Source organism: Balaenoptera acutorostrata, chromosome 20 (genome assembly GCF_949987535.1).
Source record: "Balaenoptera acutorostrata chromosome 20, mBalAcu1.1, whole genome shotgun sequence".
Lineage (NCBI taxonomy): Eukaryota > Metazoa > Chordata > Mammalia > Artiodactyla > Balaenopteridae > Balaenoptera > Balaenoptera acutorostrata.
The window spans coordinates 56,596,809-56,623,440 of NC_080083.1; the positions used below are offsets into that span (position 1 = coordinate 56,596,809).

The 26,632-nt window shown below is 46.5% G+C and overlaps 3 protein-coding genes across 5 annotated transcripts in view; 1 reads left to right on the forward strand and 2 right to left on the reverse strand.

Annotated features, from left to right (window-relative positions):
• SAP30BP (SAP30 binding protein) overlaps window positions 1-4,903 on the reverse strand; it is a 34,102-nt gene extending 29,199 nt beyond the window's left edge. The window contains exons 1-3 of the mRNA XM_007185695.3: window positions 4,752-4,903; window positions 3,206-3,315; window positions 751-798 (exon numbers count right to left, since the gene is read on the reverse strand). Of these exons, the coding sequence (XP_007185757.1) occupies window positions 751-798; window positions 3,206-3,315; window positions 4,752-4,857 (264 nt within the window). The 5' untranslated portion in view covers window positions 4,858-4,903. The remainder of the gene's footprint in view (window positions 1-750; window positions 799-3,205; window positions 3,316-4,751) is intronic.
• Window positions 4,904-5,053: 150 nt separating this feature from the next.
• Window positions 5,054-26,632, forward strand: part of RECQL5 (RecQ like helicase 5) — a 37,401-nt gene continuing 15,822 nt past the window's right edge. For all 3 annotated transcript variants that reach the window (XR_009006347.1, XM_007185694.2, XM_057536367.1), the window contains exons 1-8: window positions 5,054-5,209; window positions 5,710-5,846; window positions 6,684-6,805; window positions 8,167-8,685; window positions 9,277-9,379; window positions 9,921-10,032; window positions 11,210-11,372; window positions 19,500-19,579. Coding sequence is in view for 2 of the 3 variants with exons in the window: in XM_007185694.2 (XP_007185756.2) it covers window positions 5,720-5,846; window positions 6,684-6,805; window positions 8,167-8,685; window positions 9,277-9,379; window positions 9,921-10,032; window positions 11,210-11,372; window positions 19,500-19,579 (1,226 nt within the window). In the remaining variant the exon portion in view is untranslated. The remainder of the gene's footprint in view (window positions 5,210-5,709; window positions 5,847-6,683; window positions 6,806-8,166; window positions 8,686-9,276; window positions 9,380-9,920; window positions 10,033-11,209; window positions 11,373-19,499; window positions 19,580-26,632) is intronic.
• Window positions 20,310-23,765, reverse strand: SMIM6 (small integral membrane protein 6). Its single transcript, XM_057536138.1, has 4 exons — window positions 23,687-23,765; window positions 23,531-23,606; window positions 22,191-22,362; window positions 20,310-20,329 (listed from the first exon to the last, which is right to left on the reverse strand). Exons 3-4 carry the CDS (start codon window positions 22,354-22,356, stop codon window positions 20,310-20,312), a joined length of 186 nt encoding a protein of 61 aa, XP_057392121.1. The 5' UTR covers window positions 22,357-22,362; window positions 23,531-23,606; window positions 23,687-23,765.

A 26,632-nucleotide genomic window follows, 5' to 3' on the forward strand; every position in this document is an offset into this window, starting at 1 on the left:
CCCAAAGCTTCCTCAACAGGCATATTTGTATTAATGCCCAGCACACAGTACCCAACACTGGGGGGGCAGGGTGGTGGTGGTGGTGGGTGTGGGTGTGTGTGTGTGTTTATGTATGTATGTATGTATGTATGTATATGTATGTGTGTGTGTGTGTGTGTGTGTGCGCGCGCGCCTTAACCTTCATCATGATGGGGTCAAGGATATGCAAATTACTCTCAGCTGCTACTGGGATGGAAATAGAAGAAGAAATGACTCTGTTGTTTCAAAACAAACCATTCTGTGTGGTTTACCCGAGAGTGGAAGGGCACAAGCCTGGAAAAACAAGGCTTAGGCTCAGCATCCCCCATAGCTGGGAGAGGTCTCATTTTGTCTGGCTCTCTATGGCCCTTCTTCATGTCCAGACGACTAAAGAGAGCCCATGGTACATGAGGCAGCCGTTATGGCTTTCTGATTCTAAAAACATTCCCACACCTAACCCACCTGCAGGGGCAGTGACCCCCCAGAGCCCACCTGGATTCGGAGCAGAGGTGGGTTGCTGCACTCAGCCAAGCCTCTCACCTTGGCTGCGAGGCTGGAAATCGAGCTGCCTCAGGACAGTCCAGGGTAGTCTCCAGGCTTCTCTCCCCCAACTTACACATGGTTACACAGTATGTTAGTGAGACAGATCTTGGCCAGACACATAAACTGAGCCATATTGTTAAAAATGCCTTGTTCGTATCCAGCCACCCCACCACAGCCAATACCAAATACCTTTGGGTCATCAGCCTCAGGTTTTTCAGTCTCTGAATCGTCATCTTCCTACAAGACAAAGAATTTAGAGGATTAAGCTTAAAGGACTGGGCCTGAGGTTCTCACATGCATAACAGGGTTTGGAGCAAATCTACCCAGCCTGGGTTGTCCCACCAAGAACCCCTCCCCTACCATATGACCCAGGCTCTAGAGAAAGAGAAGGGGAAAAAGAGATGTTCGGGGGGGACGACATCGGCAGCTCAAAGTTGTTATGCCAGCAGTGCCATAGCCTATATTAATGAAAATGCCTGAGATTAAAAACCACAAACACAAAAATGGAGAAAGGTGGCAATATGCTTGAGAAAAGAATAAGATCAGGCGCCACAGGATAAAACAGGAATGACGTTTCCAATGAAGTATCGGTGATTTCAAACCAGTATGAGTCTTTTTTTCCTTCTTTGCCTTTCATGTACACAAATACATCAGACTCAGAGCTCCCGTAACATTGTTCGCCCCCAGAGTGCCATGACCCCCACACACTATACCCCAGCGCTTCAACCAGCAACACCTGCACCAACATGAACAGTAGGAAGGTAGGCATCAAACGACCAGGGCGAGTGAGCTGGGAAAGGCAGGACTGAAGGGCAATGCCCAGCCTGTCCTGGGCCCCAGCTGAGTGGGCCCTGCCTCCATGCAAGTGCTCACAGAATTGCCGGTGACCCGTTCCATCCAGCCTTGTTCCCTACCCAAAGGGCCTGCCAGACACAAAGCACCACGCGGGCAAGGCATTTTCCAAAGTGTGCCCTGACCTCACCCGAGCTAGCCCACCATTCCACTAAATGCTAATGAAGGTCAAAGATCAGCTACCCTGTTAGGTAGCTATAATCCATATCCGTTCCACTACCCAGCACACCCCAATACGCGGGAGCCATGATTTAACATCCAACAGAAAACTGTTTCATTTGAAACTGCTTTTTTCAATCACTTTAACCCCCAAATTAAAAAGCCCGCCAGATGTTAATATAAACACCACCTGAGAGACTTGAACTACACTGATGGCTTTGAGATTTAATTGTCCTGCAAGGCATCAGTGAGCCACAGGTTTTAAACGCAATCTCCAAAATCTCCTCCAAATGAAACCCATCAGGCCAAATAATCAGAGATGTAGCTCAGCCAAATACAATCACATTTTAGAATGTCTATATTGGGATTGGATGCGAGGATTTTACTAAAATTTGAAATAAAGCTTAAATCTGGTAAAAATTCTATGCAAAGCAAATATAGAATAACACTTCAAAAACACACGTCGTGCAAATTTGCTGAAGAAAATAGTTACAGACGTTAAGCCACTATGTATGCACTTAAGAAAAGCAGAAAAACGAAATAACTTACAAAGCTTTTCTAAACAATTTTAGTCAATTCTGAATTATCAGCAATCATGGGGGAGGAGAGGCCTAAGGGGATAAAAAGGTCTTCCAAAACAACAGAAAATACAAAACGCGTTTTTGTTTAATTTGTAAAGCATTTTATCCCCGCCCTCCCCCCCCCCCCTTTTTTGGTCGCACCTCGCGGCTTGTGGGATCTTAGTTCCCCAACCAGGGATTGAACCTGGGCCCTCGCAGTGAGAGCACAGAGTCCTAACCATTGGACCACCAGGCAATTCCCTGTGAAGCATTTTAATGTTAACAGTTAAGTATCAACGAGTAACAAAAATTTCAAACAAATAATATAGAACACTGAGCGTTTTAATTAGAGCTGTTGCTAAATAACCAGATTTTATATTGAGATTCAACTTTTTATGTCCTTGTGTTAAGCACCAGCCTGAATCCTTGTTTTTCTCCAAACTTTAAAATTCTGGCCCATGATGCTCAGGTGACAGTGTACCTAAAGTCTTTCTGATTAATTAAGATGCAAGTTCTCTTTCCTTTGATAGTCAGCACATACTAAACATCAGGCAAGATTTGTGATCAAGAACACTTTGATAAAAAGTGCCAAGTAAAAAGTCAAGAAAGGAGTTAATAAGGATCAAACCACAAATAACTGTCCTTCTTAGTCTTTCTAATAAACTGAAAAATTTGAATGAACCCCAACCAAGATTACAAATAACACAGAATTGAGTGCAGATATAAATGATACACCAATTAGGATGAATGCACTGTTACAAATGGAATAAATTATCTAAACAGGGAAAACCAATATAAAACACCCATTGATATTTGTGTTAAATAAAATTGTCCACTATCTTTTCCCCCAAATTTCAATTCAAAGGTTAATACAAAATGGTTCAGGTGAAAACGAATTTGATTTTCAAATAGAACTAGTGATATCCAACCCAGTTTCCTCAACTGATACTAAAGAAAATAAAAGGGGGGGGGGATGAAATTAGGCATGAAATGGAACACTGTTGGTACAGGTCAGAAAGTTTCTGACAAATGGCGCTTTGAGCAGCTCTGGATTTGGGAACAGACTTACTTACCGACTGTTTGCTGTTCTCATCCTCCTCTTCTTCATAGCCATCTTCATCACCCCCGAGGCGAGAAAAATCATCCTCTCCATAGGCTTCAGATACCAATCCGCCTTTCTCCTCTTAAACAGAAGAGAAAAATAAAATGAATGAATGGGGAAAAGAAAGCAAAAAAAAAACACCTGAGTGATCTGAGTCGCCAGGACTATCTCTGAAGAGAAAAGGAAACCTAAATCTCATGTAAGTGACCTTAGGCCCAGATTCTGCTTTTGGGAAGATCACAGAATTTAGTGTATGAATTCATTAAAAGAACAGGGAAGAAAACCAAGTAATATTAAATTCCGTTTCTAATGCTTCCAATCCACCTATTATGCCAACAGAAGCCTTCCCTTCTCTGAACTATTATACCATGTTGTTTAAACATCTCTTTTGAACAAATGTATGGACACCAAGGGGGGAAAGTGGCGGGGGTGGTGGTGGGATGACTTGGGAGATTGGGATTGACATATATACACTAATATGTATAAAACAGTTAACTAATAAGAACCTGCTGTATAAAAAATAAAATAAAATTCAAAAATTCAAAAAAAACCACACCCATCTCTTTTGATCTGCATATGTCTACCTTGTATCATAGGCACCAATGAACTTGTCTTCTCATCAAGACAAGAACTCTGTCATCCTCATTTTTGTGTGTCCTCCCCTAGGAAAAGGACCTTAAATGGGGGCACCTTGAGAGGTTCCCAATCATACCTACTTGAGAAACAAAATCTTTTCCTACATTTAAAACAAAAACAACAACAAAGCCCAAGAACAAAACAAATTACTGGGAAACCACCAGAGAACTTCCTGACAGGCAGAGACCACACAAAACTGAGAGGAGCTAACCCAGTCCAAGGCCCCCCGACCCCCATCACTTTCCAAATGAGGAAACCAAGGCCCAGATACGTTAGGTAACTTGCTGCCTCTCTACATCCCCATATAGATCTGTTCCCATTTCTTAACATTGTCATTCTTAACCAGAGTAGAGCAACAAAATCACTGATGGGCTTTAACAACTCACAAAGTAATGGAATCACCAAGAAGCCTTGGAAAGCTCACAAATGCCCAGGTCCTTCCCCAGATCTAATGAATTAAGACTCCCTCGCAGTGGACACAGGATGTATGTATTTTTAAAAGCTCCAAGATATGGCTAAAGCATATTATTAAAAGTTTCGCTCTCTCCCACCAAACAACAAGGCCGGAGAAAACAGGTGGTGGTTCAGTAGCCTTGGACCCTCTCCACCCTTCGTCCATCCTTCTGCCCAGCACGATGCCCAGCAGGGAGAAGACTTTCAGTAAGTTTCGGAAAAATAATCGAAACAAAAGAAGAAGACGGTCCATTCTTGCTACAGAGCATCTAACGCTCGGTCTATCCCAGGACCCTGAACGCCTTTCGGGGCTCCAGAGCCCGATACTTGGGGCACAATGACCATCTCTTTCCCTCCCGCCTGCTAGGGCAGCAGCATTCCGAGCAGACATCCGATTCTCCCCTTCCAGCTCCCTACTTGGGCCTCACCAGCTGCGCTGCCCGCCGTTTCAACTCCTGCCTCGCCGTCAGACTCGGGCTCTGAATCTTCCGCGTAAACTGCCAGAGACGACAGAACATTCTTCTTCCCCGCCATCTTATTCCCACAGCCCCGGCGTGGCTCACTCCTATGACTCCACAGAGCCGACTTCCGGGCGGAGAGGCAAGTACTTCCGGATCCCAGGAGACCCCGCGCCCGTTTCAGACCGAGAACCAATCAAAACGGCTGTTTCCGCGCCTGGCTCCGCCCCTCGCGCCAACGCTTGCGTAACGTCATCACTGCGCGACGGACCCAAGCTTGTGTGGGTTTTACCTGACATTGCATTCTCAGCAGTTTGGCTTTTGAGAGTTGCCTGTGGCGTATGGGGGTCTGCGAGTAGTTCCCGAGCCAGCGGGCAGCAACTGCCCGACAAGAGCCCCTCGCTCCTTGGGGCCCACGGCCGGCTCTGATATCTTGGGGTGAAGAGAGGGAGGCTTCGGCTGGGGAAAGGAGGAAAGAACAGATCTAGGGTTCAGAGGAGGAAAAGGGAAGAGCTCTCCTCTGGCGTGGGGGTCGTGGGGGGGAGAAGAGGTCGGGGTCCCGGGGGGAAGAATGGTCGTCATGGCTGTGCTTATAGAGCAGAGGGTGGATCTTAGAAAAAAAATTCCATCTTCTCCAAACTATTTTGAAGACATTTGTGTTTTTTCCCGTGATCTGATTTCTAGCTCTGCCCTATACCGTGGCCTGGGATAGTTGGGTGTTTTTATTTTCACCGAGCATAAAAATGGAGATAATTACCCAGGAATGTATTGCTTGAGGCTGTTCACCTGGAGCTATATTATTTGAAAATAATATAGTTTGAGTGTAATAAAGCAAACTTATAGAAAAAATAAGTAGGCTTTGAAAAGCAGAACAGAGGGTTCTCTTTGCAACCATATGATCATCACCTTTGCCTTAACCTTTGGCCACTGTCGTCAAGATGAGTACCAACCCTTCCTCTCCTTTTGACCCTGAGCGTCGAGTCCGGAGCACGTTGAAGAAGGTCTTTGGGTTTGACTCTTTTAAGACGCCTTTGCAGGAGAGGGCAACCATGGCTGTAGTGAAAGGTAATGTTGCCAAACTACCTGCATTTATGTTTGTGCTGGCTATACCATAGCGCTGCCACTACAGAAGGAAGAACACCTTCCTTCTGACCCTTCCTTCCTCCCCCCCCACTCCTTGGGCCATATTTGGTTTTGGAGCTCTTGTAGATCTGTCACCCAAAACTTGCAGTTTTATTGGCAGAACCACCCAGCTGTTCTGGTTCATAGCCAGAGCTAAGGTTGTCTTTGAAAACAGCTCATAAATTTCCATTCTCCTTTGTGTGTAGGCAGCGGGGTGGGGGTGGGGTGGGGGCGTGGCAGGAATAGCCTAAGCCAGTCACCTTCTAGGTAATTCCTGTATTGAAGATTGAGTGGTCTGGGTCCCAAATAGAGAAGGAAGGAGTAATAATATTATAAAACTGAGATATGTTGACAAATGGTGGTTGTCAAGAGGGGAGCAGCAGTGTCATGTTAATTACATTATAACATTTATAAACAAAAGCCCTCTAAGTGATGTTGTTTCCATGTCTATACAGATATGCCCACTCCTCCAGAAGTATTCAGCTTTCATGGCTGTTCAGTTCAATCATCCATATCCCAGCAGACTCAGACTTCTTACCCTTGTAGTTGTTATTGCCACTACTGGAAATGATTTGTGTGCATTGCCAAATCTCCCTGGACCACTCCCCTTTTCATAGAAAGGATGGGAAGAGAATTGAGGTTATACTGAGACCCTTGCACGTGCCAGACACTCTGTGAGGAGTTTTTCCTACATTCTTGTTTAATTTTCAACAACCTGGACGAAGGGGAGAGATTAAAAGGCAGGAAGCATTGAGATGTTGCCTTCTTGTATTTTTGCAGGCGACAAGGATGTCTTTGTGTGCATGCCCACAGGGGCAGGAAAATCCCTCTGCTATCAGCTCCCTGCTCTGTTGGCCAAAGGCATCACCATCGTGATCTCTCCTCTCATCGCTTTGATTCAGGTGAGGCTCAGGGGTATGAATGTGGCAGCCCAGAAAGTTTAGAGGAAGGTTTTTTTTTGTGGGGGGGTGGTTAATAGCTGGAAATTTTACTTCTCCTTTCTTTGGTCTTTTAAAAAAAATTAATTTATTAATTATTTTATTTTTGGCTGTGTTGCGTCTTCGTTGCTGCACGTGGGCTTTCTCTAGTTGCAACGAGTGGGGGCTACTGTTTGTTGTGGTGCTTGGACTCTTGGCGCATGGGCTTCAGTAGTTGCGGCACACGGGCTCGGTAGTTGTGGCTTGTGGCCTCTAGTGCACGGGCTCACTAGTTGTGGCGCACAGGCTTAGTTGCTCCGCAGCATGTGGGATCTTCCCCGACCAGGGATCGAACCTGTGTCCCCTGCATTGGCAGGCGGATTTTTAACCGCTGCACCACCAGGGAAGTCCACCTTTCTTTGGTCTTTTGCCTCTTATTTTTCTTTGATTTGCCTATATCCCTCTCTGTATTGGGTTTCTGAATCGCCCAAATGTGGGGTTCTCCACTAGTGCATATCACTCTGGTGGGTTATGAATGAGTCTTCTGTGTTTTGATGGCCTAAGGTCTCTCACCCTCCTTTGTAACTTTTCGCCTGGAGGAATATGGAACTGTATGTGTATGCACATACACACTCACTCTCGTATGTACACACATGCACTCTTGATGTTATAGAAGATGCAGGTGGATAGAGAGGTATAAATCGATATAGGGGAATTCCTGGTATATTCTGCTTTATTCTGGCGAGAGCACAGCCATGAGACAGAAAAAAAGATGAGAAACTTATTGGGATGTTGTTAACATCTGTTCTGTGCTTCTGACTATATTTAAGGCCTGCAGATGGACTGATAGAAACAGAAATGAGGAAGTGTGACTGTGTGGTTAAGAGCCATCCACCATGAAGAAAAGGAGAGAGAGAGAGAGGGATAGAGAACAACAATAACAATGCTTAGTGAGTGTGTACTAGTCTCAGGCTTTGTGCTAAGTGTTTAGGGGCATTAACGTACCTTCCAAGTGTAAAATTTCATTTAATTCTTAAAACAATCCTATTAGGTAGATTTACTCTTTTCATAGTAAAGTGAAAGAATGAGAGTGAGAAAATTGAAAGGTTAAGGTTAAGAACCAGCTGAAGAGCATGTGGTAATTGAGCCGGGATTAAATCCACGTCTATCTGGCTCCACACATCAACCACTTCACCTTCTGTACTTCTTTTTATGCAAAGAGAAGACACGTTAGAGGGTGGGAGAAGGATGCTTTATGGCTGTGAAATACCCCAGGGAGTCACAGTGACGTTTACGACTGAGGCCTGAGGGCCACTTATAGTCCCCTCTCCCCCTTCTGCCCTCAGGACCAAGTGGACCACTTGCTGTCCCTGAAGGTCCGAGTGAGTTCCCTGAACTCGAAGCTCTCGGCACAGCAGAAGAAGGAGCTGCTCTCCGACCTGGAGCAGGAAAAGCCCTGGACCAAGCTTCTGTACATCACGCCAGAGATGGCGGCTTCTGCCTCCTTCCAGCCCGCCCTGAATTCCTTGGCGTCCCGCCACCTGCTCTCCTACCTCGTGGTGGATGAAGCTCATTGTGTTTCCCAGTGGGGGCATGACTTCCGTCCTGACTACTTGCGTCTGGGAGCCCTGCGCCCCCGCCTGGCCCATGCCCCCTGTGTGGCTCTCACTGCCACAGCCACCCCGCAGGTCCGAGAGGATGTGTTTGCCGCCCTGCAGCTGAAGCAGCCGGTTGCTACCTTCAAGACTCCCTGCTTCCGGGCCAACCTCTTCTATGATGTGCAGTTCAAGGAACTGCTTCCTGACCCCTATGGGAACCTGAGGGACTTCTGCCTTAAGGCTCTCGGACAGAAGGCTGATAAAGGGGTGAGGGCATTGAGGTTGGGGGGCCGAGGTACATCGGGGGCGGCGGGCTGCTATGTGCGGCATAGAGAAGGATTCTCATTTCCAAGATCTTTGCTTTTCTGGCTTCCTCAGCCAGGACTATCCATAGCTTCTTAAAACTCGTGCACAGTTGCCCCTTTGGTTTCCTGGCCTTGTCCCCCTTACTGGGCTTCCCGTGTCCCGGAGTCCTCCTGTGGGGGGCCTTTGCAGACCTATCCGAGGCTTGTGGGGAGGAGGCCAGGGTTAGAAAAGTTGGGTTTTGAGCTGCTTTGGTCCCGCCTTGTTAGAAAGTAGCAGGGCTGTGCTAGGTGGTCTGCCTCAGAGGAGACTGTGAGCCTGACGAGAGAGAGTCAGAGCTGCTTTTAAAGCAGGGACTTCCCCGGCGGACCAGTGGTTAGGACCTGGCTCTTTCACTGCTGGGGCGCGAGTTCAGTCCCTGGTCAGGGAACGAAGGTCGCACAAGCTGCGTGATGCGGCCAATAAATAAATAAATAAATAAAAAGAGCAGGCTGCAGTGCGATGGGCTGTTTTGCTCTTCCCAATGCTTATTTCTTCCCGTGCCTCCCCTTTCAGTTGTCCGGCTGCGGCATTGTCTACTGCAGGACCAGGGAGGCCTGTGAACAGCTGGCCATAGAGCTCAGTTACAGGGGCGTGAATGCCAAGGCGTACCACGCAGGTAAGGGGCACCTGGGCCACGTGGCCCACCTTACTCTCAGAAGCCGCTTAGCCGGTCTTTTGTTCCTTAAGAATCCTGGATAATCAGGGGGTCCATCATCTTTTTCCAGATACCCAGGCAGAGCTAAAGTGATTCACTTAAATTCATGAAAAGAAGTCTAGACCCAAATGAGATCTAAAAGGAGAATTGTGACTCCTGAATTCTTGTTGTCACCCTGTGCCCACCCAGCAGCAGGTGATGAGTTTTTTTAGCCCAGGTATTGGTGTCATGGAAAGAGCACAGGCTCTGGAGGCCAATGGACTTGGGTTTGAATCCTGGCTGTCACATTTATGGAGTGCTCTGTGCCACACACAGGCCTGGGTCTCTATGTTTATTGGCTCAGGCTTGGTGGGTTAAGTGCCTGGCCTGAGGTCATACAGCTGGTAAGTGATGGATTCAGGGTGTGTGTACTGTGCCCAGCACAGCGGCAGACCCAAGGTAGACCTCAGGGGAAACCCAAGGGAAATGCAAGTTCCCTTCGTCACCTTCCCCTCTTTTCTAGGGCTGAAGGCTCCTGAAAGAACGCTGGTGCAGAACGAGTGGATGGAGGAGAAGGTCCCTGTAATTGTTGCAACCATTAGTTTTGGGATGGGAGTGGACAAAGCCAATGTCAGGTGAGCCCTGGTTCTTGTCTTGCTTTGCCAGTTGGGGCCTGGCTCCGGGTGGGGTGGGCCACCTGGTGCTCTGTCTGGGGAGCCAGCTCTCTGTGTCCTTCTAGGGCCAGAGCGGAAGGAGGCCCTAGGATAGAGTCCCTGGTACATAGTCCAAACGCTGACAGGTTCTGTGCACAGTTCCTCTGCTCCCTGGTGACGGCACAGCACGGTTCTTCCATCCCCCAGAAGAGGGGGCAGCATGCAGACCATCAGGCTCACCCTTTAACACAGCCCCGCTCACTCCCACCTTAGCATCTGGAGCCTGTGAGGGGGTGGAATGAACTATCTTAAAACTGCTCCCTGTGCAAAACTGAAGGCAAAGATCTCGTTACCGTCACTCCTTGTTACTGTTTACTGGACAGTCCAGAAGAGATGGGTACATCCCAGCCTCCTAGCCCCACACTGGCCACTGTTGGGAAGTCTTTTACCTCCAGCCATGCTTGACCCTCCAGAGACATTTTGGGCTGCAGCCTGAAGCCCTTTGCTCTGATTAACACCAACAGTAATGCCTTGTGTGATTTACAGAGCACTTTTGCATACGTGGTCTTGTTAAGCCTCATAGTGACTCTGAGTTGGTCAGGGTAGGAATTAGACCGTGAACTATACTTGAGACAACGTGGACTTTGGAATCAGGGTTTGAACTCTGGGTCAGCTGTGTCTTATTACGGATCAGCTTTGGAGTCAGACACCCCTAGGCTCAAATTCTAGCTCTGCCGTCCCCTTGTACAAATTTACCTCTCTGAATCCCAAGTTCACTGTCTATAAAATGAGGCTACCTCACATGATGGTGACTGTAATGATTTAACAAGGCAAATATATACACTGGTTCATAGTAGGTACTTCATAAGTATTATCCTTTTCGCTCTTCAAAGATGTTATGAAGGACTTACCCAGCTCATAAGTGTCCTAATCTTGTTTCTTTAAGTCCGCTATTTTTTCCATGGGCTGCTCCATGGCGGGAAGGCTGAAGGACTGCAGGGTCCTAGCCGTGCTTACTCTGGGGGCCTGTCTCTGCCTCTCTGCCTGCCAGCCTCCCACTCCTGGTCCCTGTGGAGACCCCTGCTCTGCTGACTTGGAGTCACTTATCCCCTCAGCTTTTCTGCCACATCTCATGCTGCTTGTCCCTTGGATCCTACAGGTTTGTTGCCCACTGGAATATTGCCAAGTCTATGGCTGGGTACTACCAGGAGTCTGGCCGGGCGGGCAGAGACGGAAAGCCTTCCTGGTGCCGTCTGTATTACTCTAGGAATGACCGGGACCAAGTCAGCTTCCTGATTAGGAAGGAAGTAGCAAAACTCCAGGTAAGTCCTGGGCAGTAGGAGCCCTTCTTGTCCGAACCCACCGCTCTCCCATTTCCGAACCCAGATGGAGCTTCTGTAATTTGGAGGGGTGCTCCTGAGGCTAGAGGGTACAGCAAGGCCGGGAATGGGCTGTAGGTGGATAGCTTATAACTAGGTTAGACTTTTTTCTTTATACTTGATTGATCTTCGTACAGTCTGTTGTGTGTGTGTTACTTTATATAGTCAAGATCAATCCTGCCTTGTTTTAAATTAGCATTGTTACATAAGCATTTTCCCATATTGTTATAAGTTCTTTGATTTTAGCCTTTTTTTTTTTTTTTTAAACTGTTTGCATATTCCTTGTAGAGAACCTAGACACAGACTCAGGAATATAAGGGAACTTGGTGTATGATAGGTGGCATTAGAAATCAACAGGAAAAGGATGAACTATTGAATAATTGATGCTAGAAAAAGATAAAATTAGAACCCTACCTCCCATGCCATATACATATGAATTACAGGTGGATTAAAGACCTCAAAAAACTGTAAAACTGGGGAGAAAATATTTCATGGCCTTGAGGAAGGGAAGAGTATGTCAAGTTTTATTTTTTTAATATTTATTTATTTATTTTGGCTGCACCTGTCTTAGTTGCAGCATGTGGAGTCTTCATTGCGGCATGTGAGCTCTTAGTTGCGGCATGCGTGCGGGATCTAGTTCCTTGACCAGGGATCGAACCTGGGCCCCCTGCATTGGAAGCACAGAGTCTTACCCAGTGGACCACCAGGGAAGTCCCTATGTCAAGATTTTTAAAAGCAGAAACCATCAAAGAAGACTTGATCTGTTTGACTAAATTCGAGCTAAAAATTTCTTTATAGTGACAGACACCATAAACAAAGTGAAAAAATGAGCCATTTGGGGATTTCATCGTGATAGACATCATTGGCTGGCTGTATAGAACTCCTGCAGGTAAAACAGTAAAAGGCAAACAGCTACATAGCAAAAAGGATGGATTTCACAGAAGAGGAAGCCAGAATATCTAATAAACATACAAAGAGGAAAAAAAAAAAAGAACATACAAAGAGATGCTCAGCCTCACTTAGGAATCAGAGAAATGCAAATCAGATGACAAGCTATCATTTTCTACCCATCAGACTGGCCAAAGTGTAAAACATCTTTATAGTCACTGTTGGCAAGGATGTGGGGAGAGGGCAGCTCATGACATGGTCAGGATTATAAGCTAGAACGGCTGCTTTGAAGAGAGACGAGGTGACACGTGTACGTGGAGGGGACTGGCGCACTGCGACTCAGCAGTTCCACATCTAGGTAGACAGGGTGTCAGTGCACATGATGGACTGTATGAGGGTATACAGCGATGTTGGCTGCAGCAACACAGTGGGGAAATCAAACTCTTCCTCTGTGGGGTGTGGGGTAAGTAAACAGTGGGCTAGTCACACAGTGGAATGGTCCAGAGCAGTTAAAAATGAAGCAGTAACTCTGCATGAATCAACATGGATTAAACCCCCCCAAAACATAATGTGTGACGTTGCAAAAGGATACACATCGACTTTTCCTTATAAGAAAGATTGAACACAAGGGCTTATTCCTGATCCCCACCAAAAGGACAATAAAAGGATGAAAACTATATAAACTCACAGTGACAAGGAGATAAGACCCCAGCAGATAGAAATTTTAACAAATGTATGCCTAGAAAACCCCAAAGACTCTACTAGAAATCTACTAGGATTCATAAGAAAACTTGGCAAGATGGCTGAATGTAAGAGAAACATTACTGTAAATACCTAGGAATAGAAATGAAAACATGTTTAATTTGCAAGAATAAAACTTATAAAATACCTAGAAGTAAATGTTACCGGTTCTTATCAAGAGACTTTTTTTTAAAACCTCCCCAGTTGATGTTAATATGCAGCCAGGGATGAGAGCCACTGATTTAGATGAAGAAAACTAAAATCTCATTGAAAGAAAACAAACTCTGAACAGATACAAAAGTGATTGGGAAGACTTAAAACTGTCTTTTCTCCTCAAAGTTAATATAAATATTTCATGAAGTCCCAACTGAAATCCCAAAAGGCTTTTATTGGGAAGTAGAATCTTAGAATTTATGTGCAAGAATAAGTGCTCAAGAACAGCCAGGAAAAGTATGAAAAAGGAGAATGATGAAGGGGATGTGCTTAACCTAGCATCAGAATATGCTGTGCTGCCACCCTGATCAAATCCATGTAATACAGTAACAGTTATTGGAACAGACGAGAGAATTAGAAAATAGGTCCTAGAAAAAACAACAAATAACATACAAGGGGACTCCCATAAGGTTAACAGCTGATTTCTCAGCAGAAACTCTACAAGCCAGAAGGGAGTGGCACGATATATTTAAAGTGATGAAAGGGAAGAACCTACAACCAAGATTACTCTACCCGGTAAGGATCTCATTCAGGTTCAATGGAGAAATCAAAAGCTTTACAGACAAGCAAAAGCTAAGAGAATTCAGCACTACCACACCAGCTCTACAACAAATGCTAAAGGAACTTCTCTAAGTGGGAAACACAAGAGAAGAAAAGGACCTACAAAAACAAACCCAAAACAATTAAGAAAATGGTAATAGGAACATACATATCGATAATTACCTTAAACGTCAATGGGTTAAATGCTCCAGCCAAAAGACACAGGCTCACTGAATGGATACAAAAACAAGACCCATATATACGCTGTCTACAAGAGACCCACTTCAGACCTAGGGACACATACAGACTGAAAGTGAGGGGATGGAAAAAGATATTCCATGCAAATGGAAATCAAAAGAAAGCTGGAGTACCAATACTCATATTAGATAAAATAGACTTTAAAGAATGTTACAAGAGACAAGGAAGGACACTGCATAATGATCAAGGGTTCAATCCAAGAAGAAGATATAACAATTATAAATATATATGTACCCAACATAGGAGCACCTCAATTCATAAGGCAAATGCTAACAGCTGTAAAAGAGGAAATCGACAGTAACACAATAATAGTGGGGGACTTTAACACCTCACTTACACCAATGGACAGATCATCCAGACAGAAAATTAATGAGGGAACACAAACTTTAAATGACACAATAGACCAGATAGATTTAATTTGTATTTATAGGACATTCCATCCAAAAACAGCAGATTACACTTTCTTCTCAAGTGCACACAGAACATTCTCCAAGATAGATCACATCTTGGGTCACAAATCAAGCCTTGGTAAATTTAAGAAAATTGAGATCATATCAAGCATCTTTTCTGACCACAACACTATGAGATTAGAAATCAATTACAGGGAAAAAAACATAAAAAACACAAACACATGGAGGCTAAACAATATGTCACTAAATAACCAAGAGATCACTGAAGAAGTTGAAGAGGAAATCAAAAAATACCTAGAAACAAATAACAATGAAAACACGATGATCAAAAACCTATGGGATGCAGCAAAACCAGTTCTAAGAGGGAAGTTTATAGCAATACAATCCTACCTCAAGAAACAAGAAAAATCTCAAACAGTCTAACCTTACACCTAAAGGAACTAGAGAAAGAAGAACAAACAAAACCCAAAGTTAGTAGAAGAAAAGAAATCATAAAGATCAGAGCAGAAATAAATGAAATAGAAACAAACAAAACAGTAGCAAAGATCAGTAAAACTAAAAGGTGGTTCTTTGAGAAGATAAACAAAATTGATAAACCTTTAGCCAGACTCATCAAGAAAAAGAGGGAGAGGACTCAAATCAATAAAATTAGAAATGAGAAAGGAGAAGTTACAATGGACACTGCAGAAATACAAAGCATCATAAGAGACTACTACAAGCAACTCTATACCAATAAAATGGACAACCTGGAAGAAATGGACAAATTCTTGGAAAGGTATAACCTTCCAAGACTGAACCAGGAAGAAATAGAAAATATGTACAGACCAAGCACAAGTAATAAAATTGAAACTGTGATTAAAAATCTTCCAACAACAACAACAAAAATCTTCCCACAAACAAAAGTCCAGGACTGGATGGCTTCACAGGTGAATTCTTTCAAACATTTAGAGAAGAGCTAACACCCATCCTTCTCAAACTCTTCCAAAAAATTGCAGAGGAACACTCCCAAACTCGTTCTACAAGGCCACCATCACCCTGATACCAAAACCAGACAAAGATGTCACAAAAAAAGAAAATTACAGACCAATATCACTGATGAATATAGATGCAAAAATCCTCAACAAAAGACTAGCAAACAGAATCCAGCAACACATTAAAAGGATCATACACCATGATCAAGTGGGATTTATCCCAGGGATGCAAGGATTCTTCAATATATGCAAATCAATCAATGTGATACACCATATTAACAAACTGAAGAATAAAAACCATATGATCATCTCAATAGATGCAGAAAAAGCTTTTGACAAAATTCAACACCGATTTATTATAAAAATGGTACAGATGAACTGGTTTGCAAGGCAGAAATAGAGACACAGATGTAGAGAACAAACGTATGGACACCAAGGGGGGAAAGTGGCCGGGGCGGGGGGGGGGTGGTGGGATGAATTGGGAGATTGGGATTGACATATATACACTAATATGTATAAAATAGATAAGAACCTGCTGTATAAAAAATAAATAAATTCAAAGAACAAACAAACCAAAAAAAAAAAAGGTCCTAGAATACATCATTTAATATTGATGAAGCTGATAATTCAGTTTAATGGGAAAAGAATGAATTGTCTAATAGCTGGTGCTGACACCGCAGGAATAAAATAAAAGTGCCCCATTTGACACCTTATATAAAAGACAAATTAAGGACCTCATGTAAAAACTAAACAAAATTTAGTCCAGTGTGCCACCTAGGGCTGGAGATATGGTGAAGATATTGTTGTAATGAAAATTAAAAATCCAGAAAGCTGTCTTAAAAAACCAAATATTTGAATATATAAAAAATCTTAAGTTTCTATAAATCCTGAACCTATGGAAAAAATATACGTGGTGAAAGATACCGTAAACAAATAGACTGTAGATCTGGAAAAATATTTAATGTAAAAGGCAAACAAAAGGTTAAAGCTGAGAATAAGTAGAGAGCTTTCACCAACTGACAAGAAAAACAAAGGATATGAAAGGAAAGTTCCCAGAAAAACTCATCCAAATCCTCGTCCAAAGATGTTCAAATTCGGTAGTAATCAGGTAAATGCAAATTAAAGTAAAATGATTTGACACACGTGTAAAAGAGCTCAAACTCCTGTTACTAGTGGGCGTGTGAAAGAAAGAGTGCCTACGCTTTGCCAAGAGAAAAATGCAGTGTTACAGTCTTTTGGGGGGAAGCAATCTAGCAATATCTATTTAAATTTTAAAATACAGATACCCTTTGACCTAGATATCCTATTTCTGGAACCAAATCACCTGAAATAAGAGTGGCAGTGGGGACTTCCCTGGGGGCGCAGTGGTTAAGAATCCACCTGCCAATGCAGGGGACACGGGTTCAATCCCTGGTCCGGGTAGATCCCACATGCCACGGAGTAACTAAGCCCGTGCGCCACAGCTACTGAGCCCGCGCACCCTAGAGCCTGTGCTCCGCAACAAGAGAAGCCACCTCAGTGAGAAGCCCGCCCACCTCAACGAAGAGTAGCCCGCACTCGCTGCAACTCGAGAAAGCCCGTACGCAGCAAAGAAGACCAAAAAATGCAGCCAAAAATAAATAAGTAAAAAGTGGCAGTGCGTAAGCTCATGTGCTCAAGGGCTTGAGTGGTAGAATTGATCATGAGGACAGAAAATCGGAAACAAACTAAATATCCAGCAATGGGGTGTGAAGAAGAAATGATAGTAAATACTCCCCATAGAGTAATAGGCATAGCTGGGGGCCCAGGAAGTCTCGTATCTTCCTTTTTATAAAAATCATATTTATTACTGTTTGACTTTATAGGTTTGCTATATTGAAATGTAAGTTCCATGACAGCAGGAACCTTTCTGTAGCTGTAATTAATGCCTAGCTCAGTGCTGGGAATGTAGTTAAGTGCTTAATAAGTGTTTATTGAATAAATGAGTAAATTTGAATGACGGGAGAGAAGGTGGATGCAAGTAGCGATTGGGAACGAAGGGGCCTTGCGAGGACCAAGGATGATAGTTTGCCATGACCTAAGGGAGTGTGATTAACTTGTCTGAAGTTCAAATTAGACAAGGAAAAGATTTCGGTAAGGTGATTAGGTATAAGGTATTTATTTAAAACCTACTAACACAGTGAATTACAAGAGCTCACACTGGGCTCATCATTGAGACATTTGAGATCATTTGAGATAAAGAGATGATCCAGGGACTTCCCTGGTGGCACAGTGGTTAAGAATCCACCTGCCAATGCAGGGGACACAGGTTCAAGCCCTGGTCCGGGAAGATCCCACATGCCGCAGAGCGACTAAGCCCGTGCGCCACAACTACTGAGCCTGCGTGCCACAAGTACTGAAGCCCGTGCCTAGAGCCCATGTTCCACAACAAGAGAAGCCACCACAATGAAAAGCCCGTGCACTGCAATGAAAGGTAGCCCCCACTCACTGCAACTAGAGAAAGCCTGTGCACAGCAATGAACACCCAATGCAGTGAAAAAAAAATTTTTAATAAAAAAGAGATGATCCAGAAAGCTTCCAGAGAGGTGTTACATGGAGGACAGGGAGTCCAAAGAGCACCAGTTTTCACCATTGTAATACTGGAAACGAGAAACAGTGCTTCCAAATGCTAAATAAACCATCCAATCTAGAATTTCCTACCCAGCCAACCAGTTAGTGTGAAAGTAGGATAAAGACATTTTCAGACAGATGATTTCAAGAAACTTTCTCCTTTGGAGAAGCTACTAAAGGATGTTCTCCACTGCAGAGGCAGTCAACTAGGAAAGGAAGATGGAGACCTGACCCAGGAGCGAGGCAAAGGGAGTGTCCTAGGACGAGAGTGAACGGTAGTCTCAGCTGTGCACCAGGCCTGGAGAGCAGAGGCCCAGGTCGAACACGGGGACGGAAGACACCAGGAAGGATGTTTCCAAAGATAAAACTGGACCTTGCCATCATTGGCCCCCCCTTACCAAAGTGAATTTTTCATTACATCAGAACATTTGGGGGGTGTTCGTGATGCACTGAAATCTAAGGAAATGAAAAAACAGGTCAGCTGTTAATTTCAGGAGAAACAGTGTTGTCGAAGGATATGTGATCATGGGAAATAGTAAAAATATAATCACGTGGTTAGCTCTGAAGAATCACCTTAAGGGAAATTGTGATGTAATAAGAAATCGTGATATAAATGTATTGGGAGAATGGAAGTAGAGGAAGTATGTGTATTTGTGTGTTCGGGAGATGGGAACCATTCAACTTCCAGAAGCAGAAAGGCAGTAGAGAATGTCCTGGGTATTAGTGTCTGCTATATTTTCTTGGCTAGTCTGTATTTTAAAATTTTTCACAATTTATTTTTTTAAGATTTTTTTTTTGATGTGGACCATTTTTAAAGTCTTTATTGAATTTGTTACAATATTGCTTCTGTTTTACGTTTTGCTGTTTTGGTTGCGAGGCATGTGGGATCTTAGCTCCCCGACCAGGGATCAAACCCGCAACCGCTGCATTGAAAGGCGAAGTCTTAACCACTGGACGGCCAGGGAAGTCCCTTCACAATTTTTTAAAAGGAAAATTTAACAAATAGCCATGTACCAAAAGGCAAATAATGCATAATCCCAACACTCAGAAGTAATGACTGTCAACGTTTAGTGTATGTCCTTCCACACATACAGAGGTTAGTATGTTCCTTCACACACTCGTATATATATTTAACTCCTATTAAATTAGGTCATATTATACAGTGATTCCCAAATGCCATTCCCCGGGCCCTTTGCATGAGAATCACCTGAGCAGCTTTTGAAAATATAAACTCCCTGGAGCTCCAGGTTCAGAAAGTTCAATTCAGTAGTCTTGCTGAATGGGGCCTCAGGTCTTTTAAAGTTACCCAGGTGATTCAGATGCATGGTCAGGTGTGGGGACTCTGTTTTGTGAATGGCTTTATTAGTGTCATTTGATATTTTTCTCTCTCACTATTTGTTGGGCTACAGGGTAGTCCAACTATGTAAGACTTTTACTGAATGGTCGTTTCTTGTCTCCAGGAAAAGAGAGGGAACAAAGCATCCGATAAAGCTGCTGTCTTGGCCTTTGATGCCCTGGTGGCCTTCTGTGAAGAATCGGGGTGAGTGACTTATCTTGTGTGTGGAAACAAGTGTTAGTGAGATCTTTTCCTCTCCCAGCACCGCTAGTTAACCAGCTAACATAGGACAGTTCTTGGGCCATCAAGGGACCCCTGCCTGCTGAAAGCCATCGTGTGGGAATATTTCCTGTTGGAGCGTGGAAGTTGGTACCCTCCCACCTTTCTGTGGAAGGCCCCAGAAACTCTGGCACTGTGAGGATTTCGTTGAGTATTTTGGGTGCTCATCCACCCATCCCACTCCACCCACTTCTGGAGTGGCTGGCACCATGGGTGCCTCAGTTCCGAGAGATGTGACCAGCTCTGAGCCACTGGCATTGTGGTCATCACGTGCCACTGAGCTGTACCACTGGCTTCACTTGTGGAGTAGTCCCTCTCATCCCAGACCCAAACAGAGACATGTGGCCCAGCTTATGTCTTGGGAGGGCAGGGGCGGTAATGTGCTTGGAGAGAAATCAACTTTTCTAACATAACACCAGCCTGCCTACTTGGAACCCACTTAGCTCTTTGATCTGCATCTGCTGGCGGTGGGGGCCATGAAAGAGCCTGATAGCTGCTCAGCGACAGGCAGGTTGTGGCAGGGAGAGCCCTGGGCACGAGCAGCTGTGGGTGCACTGTGTGAGGGACATCCAGAGCATTCTGGACAAGCTGGGAGCACTTGCATTTGTGTAGCCCTTTGCTCGAAAAACCTCTTTGATTCCTCTGCTCTCACTGGTCAGATCTCGTTGGACAACCCTGTAAGGTAGATGAGGCAGAATTGATTGCTTCAGACTTAAGAGATGAACAGACCACTGTCCAGAGAGGTCGTGGTTGGGAGTTCCCTGGCGGTCCAGTGGTTAGGACTCGGTGCTTTCACTGCCGAGGGCCGGGGTTCAATCCCTAGTCGGGGAACTAAGATCCCTCACGGATGCCACTAATCCCCCATTTCCCAATTTTCAGTGATATGCACATTTTCATACACACATGCCATCTTGGTTTTTGCAAGACTGGATTCTTGAAGCATGGAGTTGATTAGGTGCCTGGCACTGGCGGTGCCCACCAGATGTTTGGGGCTTTCTTCTGGAAACCAGAGAGGCACTTACTTGGGCCATGTGTTCTGATTCCCGCCCCCTCCTATTCACCAGGTCGGTGGCTCCTAGGCTGAAGGAGCCTATTTCCTTCTCCAAGACGCCATGTCTCATTTGGCCTCTGTGGCAAGACCACACCCAGCAGAGGTGGTTGGCACCCTTGCCCGCAGCCATTGCAACCAGAGCCCTTTTCAGGCACTAACATAGTGAGTTGCTAAATCAGGCCTTCTTTGGTCCCTTGAGTAAAGCGCTTGTCATGAAAGGGCTCAGCGTCCTTGCTAGTTGTCAGAGTTCCCTCTGCTGGAAGTCACCCTGGCCGGGGTCTTGTTTGGGGTGAGTCTGAGGCTCTGGGGAGCTGTCTGGAAGCTTAGCTCTGCCGTATCCCTCTGGACTGCAGCAACTCGCCAGGCAAGAGGACAGGTCCTCCCAGGGCCCTCTGCTTTCTGTCTCATACCAGAGAGCTGGGGCCTGTTAGAGCGTCAGGGGTCCGGGCATCGGTGGGCCTCCTGTTGCCCCGTGTGCAGCCTCATCTATTCTGTCTCATTTGCTACACACGAGGGTGTCAGATTCCAGGACTTCCAGGCCCTGGGACGGAGTGAGCACGGCTGGTGTGGCTGGATTTGAAATTGCTCTTTGAGTAAAAAGGAATGTTTCTTCATTGCCTAAATGGTATATAGCACGAAGGCACAGCCCCTTCCTCACCAGATACTTGCCCCTTTTCTAAGAATAGCCTGGTTTGAGGTTGATGTTGAAGCAGCTGTTTGCAAAGGGAGGGCACTTGGCAGTGAGGGACAGGCCTGCTTGGTGGCTTTGGCAGAGGCGGGGACTTTTCTACAAGGGCTGCGTTGTAGGGTCTGGGGTGCATGGGGGCTGGAGGACCCTGTGGGGGATACCTGGGCATCTCTGGGACCAAGAGAAAAGACACTTGGGTCACATGAATGAGGCCAGCGTGGGGCGTCCAGTTGGCTTCCTCTCCTTTGTGTGCAGCTACTTTCTCTGAGTGTGGCCATGAAATGCATTTGATTATTTATGACAGGGCCAAATTTACCTTTGCGTGTAAAAAGGAACAGTAATTAGGTTCAAAGCAACCTTCCTCCAGCCTAGAGGCCTCTGGACCCTGTCTGAGATGGGCAAAACAGCTTTGGTTTAGGCCTAGATTGTACTGGGCTCTGTCATCTCCTGGGGTCTCCAGGCTGGGGGAGCCAACGGCCCAGTATCCCTCTGTTTATCCATTCGTTTGCTCATTTGTTCATTCATTCATTTATTCAACCAGCAAATATTGATTGATACTGACTCTGTGCGAGGGCACATCAGAAAAGGGGGTACAATGGGGAACAGAAAGAGACCCAGCCCCTGGTTTTTGTTGCTTGGACCAGTGGGGAAGACAGGCACTTATCAGATCATCACATGAAAAATGTATAATTCCAGACTGTTAAAAGGGCTTTGGAGAAAAGGTACATGGTGTTCTGAGAGTGTATTAACAGTGGCCTCCTTCTTGGCCCGCAGAAAGTCAGGTCACGACTCTTCACGCTGGTTGACCCTATCGAGTGGGGGGAGTAAACCAAACACAATAGCAAACAAGATGAGAAACAGGACCATAATGATGAACAAGCAGATCACTACCAGGCCCCCCTGGTCCAAGGGGTTCTGCCAGAACTCATCCTTCCAGGCGCGTTTTGTTAGTAGTCTGTCCATGTGAACCTGGAAAAGTGGGGACAGAGGCCCTGAGTGCAGGGGCTTCTCCAAGGCCCTGTCCCAGGTGCTACTCCCTGCCCCCAGCTTCACCCTCTGGTGCGATCTCAGAGAACGGCAGCCACCTCTGCAGCTAGCGGGCATTGAAGGGATGGTGGGTCATTGGGCTCGATGCCTCCAGCAAGCAACAAATGAGCTTTCTTCCTCCGTAGAAGCAAAAGCAGGGACTGGCACCAAGAGGCGGGGGGGGTCCCTTGAGTTCTTCCTGGAGGCTGCCTCTGGCTTCTCCAGTCCTTTCCTGAACAGCCCTGCCGTGAGCAGGACTTTCTCTCCCATCCCTGAGAACCGCTCAGCCAGAATCTAAAAAGCAGCTCTACAGACCCTTCCTGGGTTTCCTGCCTCGGTTGCCAAAGATTTGGGAAGCGGGCTTCCCTGGTGGCGCAGTGGTTGAGAGTCTGCCTGCTAATGCAGGGGACACGGGTTTGAGCCCTGGTCCGGGAAGATCCCACATGCCGCGGAGCAACTGGGCCCGTGAGCCACAATTGCTGAGCCTGCGCGTCTGGAGCCTGTGCTCCACAACAAAAGAGGCCGCGATAGTGAGAGGCCCGCGCACCGCGATGAAGAGTGGCCCCCACTTGCCACAACTAGAGAAAGCCCTCGCACAGAAATGAAGACCTAACACAGCCATAAATAAATAAAAAAAAAAAAAAAAAGATTTGGGAAGCATTTTGAGAGATCAGCACAGGAGCCCAGGAGTGGATGGTCTCAAGCTGAGGCCTCTGTAGGCTTCCTTAGAGGCAGGTGAAAACAGAAGGACTAACTAATCTTGAAACACAGCTGAGATGGGCAGGCTGTGCGTCTGTAGCCAGTTGCAGGGAGTAAAGGCAGAGAAGGAAGGAGCCATTACCTGGGTCTGCTGTTTATACTCCTGTGTCCTAAGAGAGGGCAGGCGGATCAGGGTAATCCTTCAGGCCCCACGCTTTGTGGGGCCTGAGCTGAAGAAGCCGCCAGGTGACCAGAGCTGCACCGTGACTCAGAGAAGCAACTCTTGGGAGGAAAAGGTGGCTGCATTGCTGACTGCCCCTGACCAGACCTGCTTGCTGTCACCAGAGCAAACAAAGGTGGGCTAGGGCCCGTTGCCTAGCAACCGCGTTCTCTTTCAGCCTTTCACACTTACCCCCTCCGCCGCGTTCTGCCCTCTTGTGATGCTGTTCTGGGGGGCTGCTCAGGGCGCGTGGGTTGAGGTGTCCTAGCTGAGAGAGGTCAGACTTGGGGTGGGTGGGGGAAGAGACTGGATCCGGGGCCCTTGCCCCAGGCCTCCCGTCCACCTCACCTGTGGCTGGGTCCTGCCCCTCCTCTCAATCCGGATGACCCGTCTACTGAAAGGACCAGCCCAGAGCTCGGGAGGCCCCAGGGCTGGGGCTGCCACGCATGGCCGCTCACTTCCTGTGGCGCCGGGTTGATGATTAACCACAGGTCCAGCTGGCACCTCCTGGAACCAGCATGTGGGTGTTTATCACCATTGAGGCCCCGGGTTCCTGTGGAGGCCCAGCTTCTCCCTTGGTGTTTTGGTGTGCTGCTTAGGCCCGGCCGCAGCTGCTTCGTGTGGGTTCCCACCCCCTGGTGTGATGGGGCAGCTGGGAAGCAGGAGTGGGGCCTGTGCCCCTGCTCGTGGAACCTGGTGGTTGCCATTCCCTCCTTGAAAGACAGGAGTTGAGTGCCCACGGTGGCCAGGAACTGCGCCAGGTGCTGCGTGTCCAGTCGTGAGCGAGAGAGGCAGGCGCTGCCCTCCCAGGGGTTACATTCTAGGGTACCGGTCCTCAACCCTGCCTGTTCCAGTCATCCGGGAGCTTTTCTGAACGCCAGTGCCCAGGCCCCACCTGGTAGCACAGAGATCAGCCTCTGGGCTTGTCAGAGCCCTGTGCTTGGTAAAGCTCGTCGGGTGATTCTCCTTTTTTGTTGTTAATTTAATGTTTTCTTTTTTTTTAAATTTATTTAATTTATTATTTTAATTTTTGGCTGCGTTGGGTCTTCGTTGCTGCACGCGGGCTTTCTCTAGTTGCGGGGAGTGGGAGCTACTCTTCGTTGCGGTGCGCGGGCTTCTCGTTGCGGTGGCTTCTCGTTGCGGAGCACGGACTCTAGGCACGCAGGCATCAACAGTTGTGGCTCGCAGGCTCTAGAGCTCAGGCTCAGTAGTTGTGGCGCGTGGGCTTAGTTGCTCCGCGGCATGTGGGATCTTCCTGGACCAGGGCTCAAACATGTGTCCCCGGCATTGGCAGGTGGATTCTTAACCACTGCAGCACCAGGGAAGCCATCATCGTGTGATTCTGACATGCAGCCGGGGCTGGAGGAGATGATGGGCAAGTTCCGTGAAGTCCTTCTTAACTCTCCTGGCTTAATTGACCTTGGCTTACCTGCCGCTTTGCATTTCCTTCTGTAAAACACTCTGACTAATGCCCTTGGCCTGCCGAATGCTCAGAGCCAGCAGGCTGGTCTCAGCACACCCTTGGACTTCTGCTCCATTAGCTTAGTTGGATGCTTATTAAGCGTCAGCTGCTTGTTCCCAAACCTGTTTTGTGGCAGTTGTACTTGTTATTGTAATTACATAATTGCACTTAACATTACATAAAAGTGAAGTAGTGATAAAAGCTGAAACCCCAGTTTTACAACTGGGGAACAGGCACAGAGAGGTTAAGTAACTTACCCAAGGTCACACAGCTAAGAAGTTACTGCTTTGGGGTTTGGACCCAGCTGTTCCTGTCAAAAATAGATGTGGACAAGACAACTGTAAACATTTCCTAAAAATGCAGAAGTATTTCACACTCAGGTTTCCTTGCAGATGTCTTCAAGTTCTTATTCCGCCTTAAAGAAATCAAAATTAGCAAATAGACAATTCAGGAACTCTGGTCAGCAAACCCACACTCGGAGAAAAGACCTCGGCCCTGCATCAAAAAGATTGGCCAAGGAATGTGCATCTGTATGTTTCCATTTCAAATGAGAGGTGTAGAGAACGTATGTCTCGGGTACACAAACGTTGCTTTAATTGACTTTTTCAATTAACTGCTGGCCCTGATCGGAAAATCCTTCTGAAATGATCACCACAAGGGGAATGATGTGATGGGAAGAGGTAGAGAATGCTGGTGGTGCCCATGGCATAGCCTGGCCCGGGGCCTGAGGGGACTCCCCTGGGAGGAGCGATGTTGAAGTTGAGATGGGAAGCTGACGTAAGAGTTAGAATGAGGAGACAGTGTTCCAGGGTAGGCAGCCGGTTCCCAAGGAGAGTGAGGAGACTTTTCCTAAGGACAAAATTAATTTGTCTTCAGTTTTTTTTTTTTTTTAACTTTTATTTTTTAAATTATTATTTTGTTATTGCTGCGCAGCTTGAGGGATCTCAGTTCCCTGACCAGGGATTGAACCCGGGCCACGGCAGTGGAAGCCCAGAATCCTAACCACTAGGCCACCAGGGAACTCCCTGTCCTCAGTTTTTTATGGTCTGCAATTTGTTATTACCCACAAGCAAATATGTCGTCTTGAAGATTGTTATCTGTAGATTGCTTTCAAATGTTAATGTTTGGGAAAACAGGAGAAAACTGTTTTGTCTGCTCTGCCAAGTTTTGCTAATAAGATTCTTGCACCGGTGGCTTTACTGTAGATTCTAATAAGGCGTAACATATGGACAGTAAACTGCACAGATCTGAAGTGTAGAGTGAAACCCTTGTGAGGGACCGAGAGACCACAGTCGTGGTCAGTGGTGGAGCAGAGGCCACGGGCGGGGAAGGCATGACGAGGCCGGGGAGATCAGCGCCGAGACCGGCTGGGACGCTGCGGCGGGGACCTCAGGCAGACGCTGCTGGTGGCTTGGTCCAGGGTGGCATGGCGGTGGGAACAGAGAGGTGTGGCAGCCAGAGTCAGCCAGATATTCTCTGGGGCTCAGACGGCCTGATGGCCACCCCTTCCATGGTCACCGCCTGCCTTGCTGTACCTGTTTATTCTTTGCCATGATGGGGGAATTGCTGCCTCCTGTCGATGCCCGTCTTCCCCAGAGGACCAGCCAGAGTACGTCAGGCTGCTCTTGCGCTGGAGCAGATCTGGTTGGTTGAGCCGAGTGGGATCGGAGCCTGCCTGGGACCTGGCGTGACAGCTTCAGGGGAGCCATTGGTGGTGGGTCTCAGCGTGCCCCCGTAAGCCCTCCAAGGGGAGGGACAGAATCTTATTTGGAGTCAGCAGTTAAGTACTGCCTGGCCTGGAGGAGGAAAACGCGAATGAACCTCCTGTCAAC